This window comes from Apteryx rowi, unplaced genomic scaffold (genome assembly GCF_003343035.1).
Source record: "Apteryx rowi isolate R43461 unplaced genomic scaffold, aptRow1 scaffold_226, whole genome shotgun sequence".
NCBI classification, from domain to species: Eukaryota; Metazoa; Chordata; class Aves; order Apterygiformes; family Apterygidae; genus Apteryx; species Apteryx rowi.
In genome coordinates, this window is record NW_020448597.1 from 670,201 (window position 1) to 685,057 (window position 14,857).

Genomic DNA, 14,857 nt, shown 5'->3' on the forward strand with positions numbered 1-14,857 from the left:
GGGGGGTCAGTAAAGCAATCTGTTATTTTGCTCCTTCTGATTGCTAGATAGTGCTTTGACCCTGTCCCTCACAAGCCACTTCCCATCTGAGGGAATATATTTTAAAGGGGATGCTACCCTCTAATAGTACACAGAGGAGATACTATAAAGTAATCAGTCTTTAAAATATAGACATAAATTTTGTTACATTTTCTTTAAGTGTCTAAGACAAATACTAGCAAACAGTATATGCAGAGAAATAAGTGTCTCTAGCTACACAGTTAATACCTGGGATTTTTATACATGCTAAAAAGCTGAACTCTGCTACTTATATTTCCTTTAAAAAGAGACATATGACTAAAGTGGAAAACACTTCTGTTCACCTGAAGGATAGTGTTCTAAACCAGAGGTAGGAAAAAATTGAGAAGAGTTAGAATGTATCTATGTTCTTAGTGCATGGGATTATCTTCTATATATATGTTTCAGAATGAAATTACGTGGTATCACTTGCCAAATAATCTAAAAGTGAACAATGGTAATTTTGAATCAGAGAGATGCTGTACAGCCTCTAAAGGTCTGATCCAAACTCTGCCTAAGATCAATGGTCCTGAAGACTGTGGTAAACAGCCTTGTCTTTCCCCAGTTTGATACCAAAACATTGGCACATACCACTAGAATCAGTGGATTTATACTTATACTGTCTGTATAACTGGAATTTTGTGATCAAGTCCACCTTGTTCAGGTTTGGTAATGACACAAAATACAAAGAAAAGGAGAATAAAGCTCATTACTTTAATTACATTCCCCACCCCTCCACCTTTAATGTAAAACATCTCATTTCCTTACCTGATCAGGAGGTGGACAGTACAGGCACTTATCCAGCCGACCTGGCCTTAACAAAGCAGGATCAATCAAATCTGGGCGACTGGTAGCAGCAAGCACATAAACCCCTTTGAAAACCATAGAAAAAATATCATTAACATCTGCTAACCTCTTGCCTAAAAAGGGGACACACAGAGGAATTATTACCTTGTAAGCCTTCTACGCCATCTAACTGAGTCAGCAGCTGGTTAACCACTCGGTCTGTAACTCCTGTGTTGTCATGACCTCGGCGAGGAGCAATAGAATCAAACTCATCAAAGAAAACAATGCAAGGCTTAGCTGCCTGAGCTCTAAAAGAAAATGCTATACTTAAACTCTGCTTAAGTTTGGGTCACAAGTAAAGCTGCTTAGAAATATTACAGACAATTGCTTTTTGGTTTGGAAATAATTGTAGATACTGGAAAAGAAAGTCAGCTAGACATGTTCTAAGATTGAGGACAGGAAACCTATTTTCTTTAGAAATTAGGTATTCTGAAGAACAGGATTCCTATGGAACACTGTTCATTTTTATGATATGCTTCATAGTGACCGTTTCCTTTCTGAAGTACACAGTTGTTGTGTTAGTATAGATGGAAACTTTAAAATCAAAACACTGCAAATGAGGTCTTGGCTGAAGCACATCTAACAAAGACAGTCTACACTGTAAACTACATGAAAAGCAAAGGATATATAGGGTATGTTTATATTAGCAGCAGAGAGGCCCAGCAGAATCAGATCTGTAAAGTACAGCTGGCTGGGGCTAAGGACCCTAACACTAAGTCTAGTCTGGACCTACATACTGAATGCTCATTAACGGACAGAGCGCATTAGGAGGGCTCCTGGGTTCATCTGAAAGGAATTCAGGACATAATCTCCAAAGCAGCTCTGTTTTGTGATCCAAAGCACTGTAAATGAAGACAACTGGGAGACTGGCTTCAAAAGTACACTCCTGATCTGAACTGAAATGCCCTGTTCCTTAAAAAAAGAGTCAAGTTGAGCTTGCTAAGATCTGAACATCTGGTTCAGTACGACTGACTATTTCAGATCTAGTGCCTGTGATCTAAGGCCATGTATTTTCTAGGTCAGCATGCATCTTCAACCAATAAAATCTATTGATAACATCACAGATCTTTACAGAGCCAACCTGTTAAAGATATCTCTGACTGCTTGCTCACTTGCTCCAATATATTTGCTGAGCAACTCTGGTCCCTAAAAAATGGGAAAAGGAGAACATTCATTATATGTTTCTTAGTTTCAACATGTAATTCATTATCAGCATAAGTTTTACACACTAGAATGAATTTTGTTGTAACCAAGAGAGTGGAATCCTAGCACAGGAAAGCAGAGGTTGCTAGATGAGCCAAAAGAACCTTTGAATCATCCCAACTAATTCTCAAGTAACCAATTCCACTTTTTTACTATAACAGAAAATGTGTTACAGTATCACAAGACAGTGATTTACATTGTGTTTTGAAAATACATTTAAAACACATTGCCCAACTACATTGTCCTGTGAAGCCAAAAACCAGGATCTTTTTTATAACAATTGGGAAACTAAGAATATCTAACAAAAATGTATAATTCTGCCTAATAAATAATTATACAAAAAAAAAAAGTCCTTGTGGTAATACTGTGAAGCTCCAGAAGACAATTACTTGGATATCCAGAGACATCCTACACTTTAAATGCAAGTTTCTTAGTTTGATATTTTGCCTTCACAAGCCCACACCCACAGCTATTATGCTGAGCTATTCTATTCAGTTAATAAAATAAATCAAATCAGTCATTCAATAGCTTGTTACCTTGATGCTGATGAAATTCATTCCACTCTCTCGAGCAACTACTCCTGCTAACAGTGTTTTTCCTGTTCCAGGTGCTCCATACAGCAAGATTCCTGATCTCTGTCTTATGGGCAGGTTTGCAAATAATTCTGGATACTGGAAAAGAATGTCAACAAGACATGTTCGAAAATACGTAATTGATTTGCAGTGTACTGTAATGCCACCAACTAACATTAATTTATGTCTCAAAAGAACATTGCTTTTATTCATGTTATTATCACAAAAGCTTGTCTGGACTGTTACTTTCCTTGGGGCTGAAGTGAGTTCCTAGGCTTCACAGGCACTTAAAATATAAATACTGGCATTTTCTGCCAAGAGGAAACAGGACAGAATAGAGATGTACCAGAGCTTTAAAATGTCCAGACTGGTATTTCTGAATTCCTGTTCTGATCATAGCAGTCAGTGACCTAAGTATGCAACTGTGGAGTAAAAATGCTGTCTATTATGAAGAAAACTGTTCAGTCATTTCTCTGAAAACTGAAATAGATGACTCATCTTGAATATGGAAGCTCTAAGCAAGGCAGAAAGGTCAAAGTGGTATAAGGCAGAATTGATGGATTGGTATTCATCCGAAAAAAGGGCACTCCTCTACCAAAAGTACTGAAGACTGCTGGAAATGTTATCTTTAGAGAGCCTAATCACAAGCCCCACAGAGGGTGTAGCAAAGGCTGATGTTAAGAATATGCCAGGCAGAAGATGCAACACCGCAATATTCTAGAGCAACAGTTCATCTGGGAAAAAGCACAAGCCACTGTCTCTAGAATCTGCAAGAGGGAAGGGGAAGAAGAAATTTTTCCAGTAGCTCAAGGCTGTTGAAGACTGGGAAACTACAGAAGTAGCTTAAAATTATACCAGTCTTTCTGTAAAACACCATGTTGCACCTTGAAAGTCCATTTTCCCATAATAACAATACATACTGAATTGAAGTAACAGGCTTAAAAGAAGCAGGTACCTTGGCAGGTAACATGATAGTATCCACGAGTATTTGTTGTACATCTTTTAAGCCACCAATTCTGTCCCAGCCAATATCCTTAGGTTTATGAAGGTTGACATTTCTCAAAGCTGATGGAGTAAAATCTTCTAAAGCTTTCTGAAAATCCACAGTTGACAGATTCAATTCTGTTTTAAAGAAAGAATGATAAAAACCACTGAACAAAAAAGAACACACATAGCCTATCAATAAAAAATTCCTCATAATAAACAATAACATTTAAATACATTTTAATTAAGAAACACAAAAACTTTTTTTTATTTCTTTGTTATTCCACAGGTGCTGGATAACAGAAGTAAAATTACGAAATAGAGATTTTGTTGTCAACATACCTCCATTCTCATACAAATTCTGGTTAGAAATACAGGCGTGAATGGCACGATCAACCAGCATAGTAAAATCTCTAGCAACAAAACCTTCTGTTTCCTTTGCAATATATTGGACGTCAAGATCAGAGAACTTCTTTATATCAGAATTCAGTTTATTTTTTAGTATGGAACACAGCATTTCAGATCTTTGATTCTGAAAAGTAAAATTACACAGCAAAGGTATATCAGATTTTCTAGCTATATGGATTTCAAAAGTTCAGAAAGTATATACATACAAGTTAATAAAATTTCTTTCAACATTTTACATGTCACCAAACCCTCAAATAACAAAATCTGAGCAAGCACGAGCATAAATGAAAGTTAGTTTTTCAGCTGAATTTCAATAAATTCACCAGTTTTACAACTTGAAATATTTACCTCACCACAGTTACCTTAAATCCAACAATAATAATAATAATAATAAAACATCCCTTCACCCCTGAGGAGCTACTGTTTTACACCTGTTGTTTGTCTTTCACTTATGCTGAAAAATGAAATATAGTGGATACAAAATACATTGTATTGCATACAAAATAAATCACTTAGTTTGATATCCATTGAGATCCTGACTTTTCCATTGCATCCTTATTCATATATTAGAGTTAAAAGAAGGATGAATGCAGATTTGCTGAAAGTGGGAGAAAGCTACACAGTAGCTAACATGGAACTCCTTCCTTAATGATTTTTAAAATTGCTAGTCTGACAGGATAATAAGCAGTAACAACTTGTCTTCAATACCAATGAGTTGTCATAAATGTGTCATGCCATTAAGGAATGCATGGGCACAAAGTATCTACTTTTTCCTGCAAAGAAAAAATATACTCAGTTTATTTTTGTCCTTTCCTTTATATTGTTTCAAAATGGCCTATATTCAAAAATAGAGGGATAGAATTAATACAGAAAAAAACAAAGAAAAACCTTGTCATTAATCAACATTTAGTTCCAATAACATTTTAAAACACACACATCACAGGGAAATGCTTATTCCTCTGAAGAGTGAAAAAATGCACTTAAGTTTAAACTTATTTATCCAGCTATAGTGATCTACGCATCTTTTCAAAGCTGCTTGTCTAGAATCCCCTGATAAGTAACAAGGAGACATGCATTTCCAGGTAGCCATTAATCTCAGTTAAGTCAGGTGTGTCACCTACCTAACTTAGTTTAGGTTGGACTGAAATGTCCTCTGGATACATCCTTCTTTCTCCACTGAGGATAAAGAGAGTGGAGCCAACTAATTTAGACTGGATGTCTTACTTTTAGATGGCTAATTAAAGATTAGGAGCTTTCACTGGATTACTTCTGCATATGTCATTATTAAAAAAAAAACAAACCCTAAGCATCAGGAAAGAACTTTCAAGACTTCTAGGCTTCTTCTAAAGTTCAGGTGTAAACTACTATTTTTGTAGCTGCTCCAGTACTGTACTTGAGGCTGCAGGGAAGGTAAATAATATTTTAACCAAATTACTAAATGACTGAATTTACCTGATCTGGAGATTGGATACATTGGAAGCACTGAAATATGTGAGTTCCTTGAGCTGAAACCAGTGAAGGATGTAGGGAATGTTCAGACTGGCTTGTGGCAATTAATGCAATCAAACTCCCCATGGAAATAACTTCTTTTATCAGATCTTTTAAAACTAGACAGATAAGACATTGCTCCATGAATTGCAAAATAACAAATAGATTCTGTATTTGATGTATTTGATACTCGGCATTTCTACTGCACTGGAGAGCAGTATTAGAGCATACAAAATAAAATCTTATTATATATTTACTTTATTTCCATATTTTAAAAGGCTGTTTAAAAAAATTATAGTTATTTTTCTAAGCATTTATTATTAAACATTCCATTATTAAAATGCCATCAGAAATGCAATTTAAAGGCTAAGTTTATAACATTACTGATGATGTCTGCCACAGGATATTAAATGTGATTTTTCTCTGCTACGAACTCTGTTCTGGAAATATTTTTCCTTTCTGTTTGAAGAAAAAAAGGAAATTTAGAAGAATACAAATAAATCTTAAGCCTAGAAAGTAAGCAATCGAGGAAAAATTAATATACACAAGTCAAAGAAATTTATGGGTGCAAGGCAGACTATCAAGGAACGCTCTTTTAAAACTCAAACTCTGCTGTATGCATTATAACTGTAAATAAAATAATAAGAAACTCAGTTCTGCAAGTAACTTAAGTACATGTTTTGGAAAAAGAGATGAGGGTAAGAGTTTCTGAACTTCAAAAGTAATTTAATAAAAAAATTTGAGAACTGCCTCAAACAGATAAAAAAAAATGGAAGTTTTTTTTTTTGCTATTGCTTCTATATATGGTGATTCTATAGGGACACAACTGAATACAGAATTAAACACAGTTAAGAAAAAATAAATGTAAATGATCAAGATTAATATCTTTAAATTCTTTTCCCTAAGAACATTTTTTGTTTTACAATTTATCACTGGCTAGATTTTAGAGAATAAAAAGGAGCCAAATGCAATCTTTAAATCTATGTCATGATAAACTATTAAAAAAAAAAATCTATGGATGGTAACACTGTAAAATAAAAGAGAAGCTCTACGAAGTTAAGTATACCAAGTAGGATGATAAAGAAGTTGCATATTCAGCTAAAAATTGGTTCTAAATATCAATAAATAGCATTTTTATATCTCTGTATAATTATAAATAAGAATTATAAAAATCAGTATCAATTTTAATGATCAATATGTCAATTATAATATCGCTCTCATCAGTAATTATCAGTTAAAGATTCGTGTGTAATTTGTAAGCAATTGCAATTTAGTTGAGAACATGAAGGACATAAAAAGGAACTGACACGTTTCCACCACTGGCAATGGCTTTACCATCACCAGCAGTGGTGCAAGTATCACTACCAATACCCACTCCCAGCTCCGCAGAGGGGGAGCTAACAATTCAGCTAGCGCTCCACATATGGTCTACAAGTGATCCACATACCATGATTTGTGAATCCCTGTCATGGAATACTGACTGGCTGAGAGGCAACAGTGGTGCAAACAGAATTGTCCAGTTAGGACAGTACAATTCAGGTGCAAGAAATTCTCAGCTGCATGACATTTTTATCCAGACACTGGTAGCACAGTATTACCATAAGCAAGTCTATTGCTTTGAACCATTTCAGGGCTGTTCTCATGCTCTGGTGTAGAAGGTATTCCAACAATGTGATCAAGATCATCCATTAAAAGAATGGATGGCTGTCTCCATGCTGCCTCTAAAAAAGCTTCTTCCACATTTTTCCTTATGTTTCCTAATCTTTTTCCTAAAACAAAAACACAATCTTAGTGACAAAACAGATCAGGAAAAAAACCCAACAACCCCTCCCCGACTTTGACTTACATCTTGCTCAGGTAGTACGCAAATGTTTGGATTAATCTAGCTTAACTTTATTCCTAGAAATCCGGATTTCTAGTTGAAACTGGTGTCTACAGTCCATAAAGAAAGGAGGCCACATCTTCCAACAATTCTTCTGCACCTCAGAAGGTCCCACCTGTCCTAAAATGGGATTAATCACCTTTCACTAATCACTGGAAGAGCCTAGAGGCCTAAATTCTAGATAGTTAAAAGCAGAATGGCTCTCTGAATTAGCTGCTAAAGAGTTCCTCAGTTGGAGGGATGTTTCAGTTGTTAGAGAGAAGGACCTAGCTCTTTACCAGTCTTTCACTTTTTCCTCTGGAGCAGGGATCTTTAGTAGGGGCTGTAAAAGAGTAAAGGAGTAAAGCCATGCAATATTAGGTCTCTGTTTATTAATAAATAAATAAATAAATAAATGCCAAATGAACAGTTGAGTATTCTCTGGTTCTGCAACACCAAGGTTATAGGGGAAAGTCCTGTAAAGGAAAAAGTAAAAAAGGCCTCTTCTGTCCTCCTCCATCTTTGGTGCAACACACTTATTTTGAACTCACAAAATCTAAGTGTTCACCTTATCATCATGTGTTCATCATCACCATCATCTATAATCCTGACTATTAGATGAATATTGCTGGCATACGTTATGTTAGTAAATATGCCATTATAAAGTTTCAGCTTGCTGTTTGATCCTTCTTTTTGTCATCCTTTCACTGGGTAACATAGGTATTCTTTAATATTTAAGATTTGTTAACATAACAGTTGCTCCAGCTAGCACAGCTGAAAAAACCTACACGGTTCAACTTGCAACTTGTTCCTCTTTTGTAACAATTAGGAATAAACATAGCAAAGATAGTTTGAATTTGGTGGTGGTGGTGTGGGGGACAAAATCTGGTAAAGCATGAAATAAGTACATTTATAGTAGGTATATTTTCATTATGTTTTTTAACTTAAAGATGCTCATTGCAGAGCATCACATTTCCTTGTGAAAATAATAAACCTGGAAAAATTATTCAGACAGATTAAATATGATAATGTCATAATTATGCTTCATCACATAGCAAATGTTTGAGAATGAAAGAATATTATCATACCTCTTAAAGCTTTACAGTCAATTACTTCGACATGAGCATCCAGTCTATCAAATGCTTCTTTGCAGATGGCCTTTGCTAATGTTGACTTTCCACTTCCCTACAAAATGAAAAGTTACAGGTTAATGAAAAGTAACAGAACTATTTCCTTCTATTTCTGGGAACTTCTTGTCATAGCATGCACAAGTTAACAAGCTGGGAAAGCTGTACATACGCTGATTTCTTTTCCTTATCAAAAGTACATACACATACATATAATAATATGTTAATATTTCATGTATATATAAAGCCATTTTTTCTGTCTGTCTGTCTCTCTCTAAAAATAATCATTATATAATATAATCATGTACTAATGAGTTAGCTCCATCCAGTTAACTGCTCTTTTTTCAGCACTATTCTTTAATTCTATAGAATTTGCATGGTATTGGGGAAAAAAAACAGTTTTGTAACTACAGAAAAAAAAATTGGGAGGGTTTGCAAGTAGAGAGTAGTAAACCCTGTACCTTTCCTCCTGTGAGAAGTACTCCTCCATTTCGCAGTCCCACAGCGATAGCAGCCAGCTTTTGAGATAAAGGACGACCCAAAAGGCTGTGGCTTATGTGTTCAAAGGAAGATGTTCCTAATTTGTCCACTCCTCTGCAGAGCAAATAAAACATCAAACAGTCTGTGGAAGCATCAGTACACATAACCTAAATAGTAATAGCTTGCAGTATAGTGAGATTTCAGTGTTGACACAATGTAAAGTACTTTGTTTTAAAGAAAAAGGTATAGACAATTCAATTTGAAGAGACAGCACTTTTATTGTGCAATAGGGACACATAAGGGGCACAGACAGACACTGCAGAACATCCCCATCATGAAAGGGTTATCAAGTCATTCTACACGACCCTGACATGAGCTATATTTCAGAAGACAGAGCTAACTTCAGCTTTTCAGTGCTTAAGCTATTAGAGTGTTTGAGTAACAACTTACTAAGGAATGTAACAAACAGGTAAGCATGGAACAAACCTGGGTCAGAAAATTTCTCAGCCTGGTTAAGAAATAAAGCAGCACATAGTTCATATGAAGACATCCTTAATTCTTCACTTGTCCTAAATCTTTGTAATTTTTGACACAACAATGCTCATTTAAGGTCCACAAACTGCAAAGCTATCAGTTTTGTATTCCAACTTGAAACAAAGTATGTTGTTCCATGAGAAATGGAATGAATGAGTGAAGCCTGGTTTCTAACATCCCCTGCCCACCTCTGCAACACTAACCCCACATCAGTCCTCATTGCCTCTTCAGTGTAATATCCTCAGTTGCCTTTCACGAGCCCCACAGCACACTACCATAACACTCCAAGTCTCATGTGTCCCCTCTTCCCCATCCCTGTCTCAGGCTTGCTACACAATACCACTATTTTTCCTTATACTAATGAAAACTGCTCTTCATATCACTGAGTTACTGGCCGGGAAAGAGCCGGCATGTCCTACGGCTATTTCCAAACTATACCTCTGCCACTGGCTATCTAGCAGGATAATCAGAAAGCAGCTGTTGAACTTACATTATGTCCTTTTTACCAGTGGAGATAGTATTCTGAATTTCTCTCCTCTACCTGACAGCTTTGATAAAGCTTGTAGGAGTTTAATTTCTCTGAGACACATACCCATCTATTAAACCTATTGACTAGTTTTAACCAAATTTAAGTTATTGTGGGAAGGGGATTGACAAGCTACTGCATTTCTTAAGTTTTGCTTCATTTGAAAATCCCAGCTAAAAACCTCCCCAACAATCCCAGTATTCCATAATACCACATAGCGATCTCTTGTTTCACACCACTTAAAAGCACATCATGAGCCAGCGAACTATTTCTTTGAAACTTATGCAATTCTGAGACATCACATCCTATTGTCAAACACTGAACGTTCTAGCACATGAATAGCATCAGTCATGTGAAGTTTTCTATTCACTTCAGCAAGCCTAATCAGAAGACAAAATTAAGCACCTACATACTCAATTAAAGGACAAACTCTGAGTGACAGAAGTTAAGAAGATACCTAAAGATGCAGAGTTTAAGATCTGGCTTAGTTTTCCAAAAATGTGCATTTTCACCAAGTTCTTTTTCATTCCCATTCCCTCTCGTATTTTCTACTATGAAAATGTCTTACCCAAGATGGTTTAGTCTGTGATACAGACAGTTCCTGTCTGTATCACACATAGCTGGTTGGCTGTCACCATCAGCTTTTCTAGTCAGAGGATGTAAAAGAACCTACGACAAAGGAAAAAATTACTTTTCATTAACAGTAACTTGAGAAGAAAAAAGGGGTATAGAAATAACTAGCACTTTTTGTTTTGGAATCTGTATGAAGAAAATGCTGCATGTGTGCTTTGCTGAAGCTCAATTTGCTTGAAAGAAAGATGCATAGATATAACTATCTTCAAAATACAGTCCAATTCTTATAATGATGTAGCAAGCCATGATTAGATGTTAAGCAAAGTGCTGTTTACCCCAGTGCTGATTGCCCAAGATTATGCAGCTCCCTATCTGTAGGTACTTTTTCCTTACACTGTGCCCCTCCTCTGCTGTGTTGGCACAGGCACTTATGAGGAAAGAAAGTGAATCACATCAGGAAACTGATCTGAGGGAAAAGTGACCTGGCAAAATATCTGTTTTTTTTCCGACACAAGTTAATTTTTCAGTTTAGTTCACCAGGGAGCTAATATGAAAAGCTGGGCTGGCAAACAGGGCTAACAGAGGGGTTTGCAGATAGGAACAGGCTGGTAGGAGATGCTTAAAGTTGGCACTGCTACTAAGAAATGCATATTGCCCTTTCATCTTAGTACTAGTCACTAGCATGATGTATCCTTTGTAGAAGTTTTCTTGCACTTCTGTATTACCAATAAAATAAGGCTCTTGCTTTACTTTTGTTGAACAGGAATCTTAATTTTGCAGAGAAATTCTATTCTGAACACTCAAAAAAGGCACCTTCATTCTCTGCTAAAATTTAATTGCATCAATTTAAAAGAGAAAAAATGTTATCCCACTACAATAACCATAACCCTGGAGTCATGGGTTCAACTAGAATTATGAATGGAATCAGTAAACCTAGTATTAAATAGAAATACTTATTCTTCTGAGAAAGGAAAAATTGAAGAGACAGGACAAAGAAACTGTATAAAAAAAAGGTAGTATGAGCTTGGTAGGCTTGGATGGAGGCTATGCTTCATCTCTGACAGAACAAGCCACTGTTCTTGCCAGACACATTGTGATTTTACAGTGGTTTATGTATCAAGGGAAAAAACAACCAAGTATGACGACAGGCTATTCAAACTTGCACAGAAGTGACTTTACTCTAATTGATTTTACTGAGAGTTTGATACAGACTATGAAAGTCAGTGACTGGCCTGGCATGCAAGGAATCTCACTAGTACCTCATGCTACAAAATAACACAGAGTATACAGATATAATTTAATGAACAGACTGACATTATTTTAAAACCAACATGCATTATATATAATCCAATATATTTTTAATCAAATGTAACAATTTAAGTTACTTGATACCTGATATTATGTGATATTTACTTGTATATTTGTCCTTTGCAGCAAACTGGGACTCAGTATAAAAATATTCTCAGATTTATTTTCTTCAGTGTGAGTAGAATGTAATACACTAAGGACAAACTCCTCCATGCCTGTAGAAACACAAATGAACAAGTTAAAACACCAAATAAATTAAATTCTTATTCCTCGTAAGAGCCACCAGAGTAATATATTTTGAAATGCTAAAAGATAATCTGAAATTAAAGAATAAAAAGCTTAACCATTATTATAGCATAATTCACACTCACAATTTCAGTGAAAAGAGATATCTGTTAAATTAAATGGTATATACAGAGATTTAAAGAAGGTACATTGCCTAAGTAATTCCATAATGGTCAGATAAGACAGCTACAATAACAGCAGAAGACAGTGTTATTCTTACTTTCTTTAACAGCGAGATGTATACAGTCTGTGCTCGTCATTATCCAGGGAAGATCATCAGTAGTAGAATTTTGCAGCCACGAACTGAAAGCAGATTTAACATCATCTTCATGTATATCTTTATGCTAAATGGAAAAAAGAGAAAGAGGGAAGCAAAACAAAACAAGGTGTTAGTCAGCAAAACTTTCTTTCTATGCATAGGGCATTTGCTTCTCTTACGGTAGCAGAGAGACGGAAGAAGCTCTAACAGCTTTACTCTTTTAGAAAACATCTTGCCAACAATCCCCATTTCTGCCAAAGCTTTTCTACAGAAAGTACTTGTCTAACGCTTGCTACAGCAACAGCTGAATCTTCCACCATCTTTAAAGATTTTATCTTTGCAACACTGATGTGAGACAAGAGATGTTTTTATTCGTGTTTTACTCATCTGTATTACCAGATCCAAGAGCACTGCTCAGCTCCTGGGTCAGAAAGAGCACCCAAGGATGCACTGATAGTGCCCAAGATGTACTCTGGGTGCTCACTACACCCCTCTCTTCCCTGTACACCCTGCTTCCTACGCAAAGAACATGGGTCTCATCTGGATCAGAGGACACTGACAACAAACTTCAGCAGGTAAGCAAACAGATCAAACGTCTTGGCCCACATCAGAGCTAGAGCATTTACCTTTCCTCAGTCCCTAATCACAGAAACATAATTCCTGTCTAAAAGGGGGGGGGAGTCAACTGAGATCATGGAAGCAGTGTTCAGAAAGGACAGTGAAAGATGCTGTCGGATTTCTTCCCATTTTTGTCTGTTTTTTCCAAGAACTACGAACATTTGAATCGGAAAGGAAAAGAAGGAAGAATTATGCATTTAATACACATAAAAGCACACAACTATTCCATAAGATTTCAGCAAATTACTTTCAGAATACTTAACTCTGAGATTTAAAAAAAAAGGACATTTGAACATTCACTGGAGATACCAAAACAAAATAAAATAATATCAGGGATAAAGAACTGATTATGCATAAACCCTGCAATGATGGGAAATGCTGTAATTAAAACTTTGAGGAGCAGCTAATATGGCAAATAATCAGGCCAGTGTCACAGTAAAACAAGCATACTGTGTGTTATGAAGAAATATATCATGCAACAGCTACACCTTTCAGCCTGTGAGAACTGGATGTTCTTTTTGGCACAAATTCCCACTCAGAGGATTGGATGTGTGTCACTTACAGGAGATGGAAGGGATTTATATAAGTCTAGAAAATTAATTTTTTAGCATGAGAAAAAAAAAGAAATGTTGGCATTAAAAGGAAGTCAAAACCTAAATAGCACATAAAAAATGATCATATCTCAACTGTCTTATTTTTTTTAAAGGAATTCCACTGGGCACTATAATGTTTGAAGAGCATAAGGATGTCTTCTCCTAGAAGACTTGAAATTGATGTCTCAACTTTAGGATTTTCTCTTTTCATCTTTATAGGTTTAAATTTATACCCTTAAAATTTGCTAGGTTGGAGCCACTATATCTTAGATGAGGATCCGGTGCAAAAATACTGTTGACACCTCCTATTTGGCAGCAATTGTTTACATTTGAGACCTTACTGGAGACCTGATCAAACAGCAAATGCATCTTCTGCCATATCAATGACAACATGTTAAAAAGGATACTAACATCGTCAAGGAGAAACAAGAAAGACAACAGAAATTTTCACAATTTGAGAATACATGGAGATCCACTGATTTAACAGGTACTAGACAGCATTCCTCTGATAGCTTGAGGAGAGCAGGAGTCAAGATTCAGAAGTTTTATCCCCTACACTCTGTGACACCTCTGTCACTTCTACTATACAGAAAAATCATTATACGATAACATGCCAAACTTATTAAAATGTTTACCAAAAGCAAAACGAAGTTCAGTGGGTTGATGTTAACAGCATCAGTGACTGAAATACAAAATAGTACTACTAGCTAAACCTTGTTTAAATAGCTCACAGCATTTTCTTAATTTAAATGACTTACATAGTAAAAAGAAAAAGTAATTATTCAGAAAAGAAATTCCTTTGGGGTGATGTACACTTCAAATATTAGCCATATATAGTAACAACTTCCAAACTATCACCTAACAAGTACAAAACAAACCAACATTGGGAAAGAACTCTTGACCAGAGCAACATTATCATTTTTTCATATATGAACAAGTGTGTGACCAAGAACATCAACTCACTAAGTTCTGTTTGGGTTGCAGTGCAAGAGATGTGGGAATTTCAGGAATAGAGTCTACTGACTTAATTCGGACTGCTGAATGCATTTCTATATGTAGTTTCTTTCTCAGACCATCTGGAATCTGCAATAGTTAAAATAAAAGCAAAGAGAAACGAAATATCAGAAAATAAAAT

At 35.8% G+C, this 14,857-nt stretch overlaps 1 protein-coding gene across 4 annotated transcripts in view; it reads right to left on the reverse strand.

Moving 5' to 3' along the window:
- PEX1 (peroxisomal biogenesis factor 1) overlaps nt 1-14,857 on the reverse strand; it is a 33,477-nt gene that overhangs the window by 6,027 nt on the left and 12,593 nt on the right. For all 4 annotated transcript variants that reach the window (XR_003253422.1, XM_026065373.1, XM_026065375.1 and 1 more), the window contains exons 6-19: nt 14,686-14,805; nt 12,473-12,596; nt 12,073-12,182; nt 10,655-10,755; nt 9,008-9,140; nt 8,508-8,604; nt 7,157-7,327; nt 5,523-5,677; nt 4,005-4,194; nt 3,634-3,800; nt 2,643-2,777; nt 1,985-2,049; nt 1,009-1,151; nt 826-929 (exon numbers count right to left, since the gene is read on the reverse strand). Coding sequence is in view for 3 of the 4 variants with exons in the window: in XM_026065373.1 (XP_025921158.1) it covers nt 826-929; nt 1,009-1,151; nt 1,985-2,049; nt 2,643-2,777; nt 3,634-3,800; nt 4,005-4,194; nt 5,523-5,677; nt 7,157-7,327; nt 8,508-8,604; nt 9,008-9,140; nt 10,655-10,755; nt 12,073-12,182; nt 12,473-12,596; nt 14,686-14,805 (1,815 nt within the window). In the remaining variant the exon portion in view is untranslated. The remainder of the gene's footprint in view (nt 1-825; nt 930-1,008; nt 1,152-1,984; nt 2,050-2,642; nt 2,778-3,633; nt 3,801-4,004; nt 4,195-5,522; nt 5,678-7,156; nt 7,328-8,507; nt 8,605-9,007; nt 9,141-10,654; nt 10,756-12,072; nt 12,183-12,472; nt 12,597-14,685; nt 14,806-14,857) is intronic.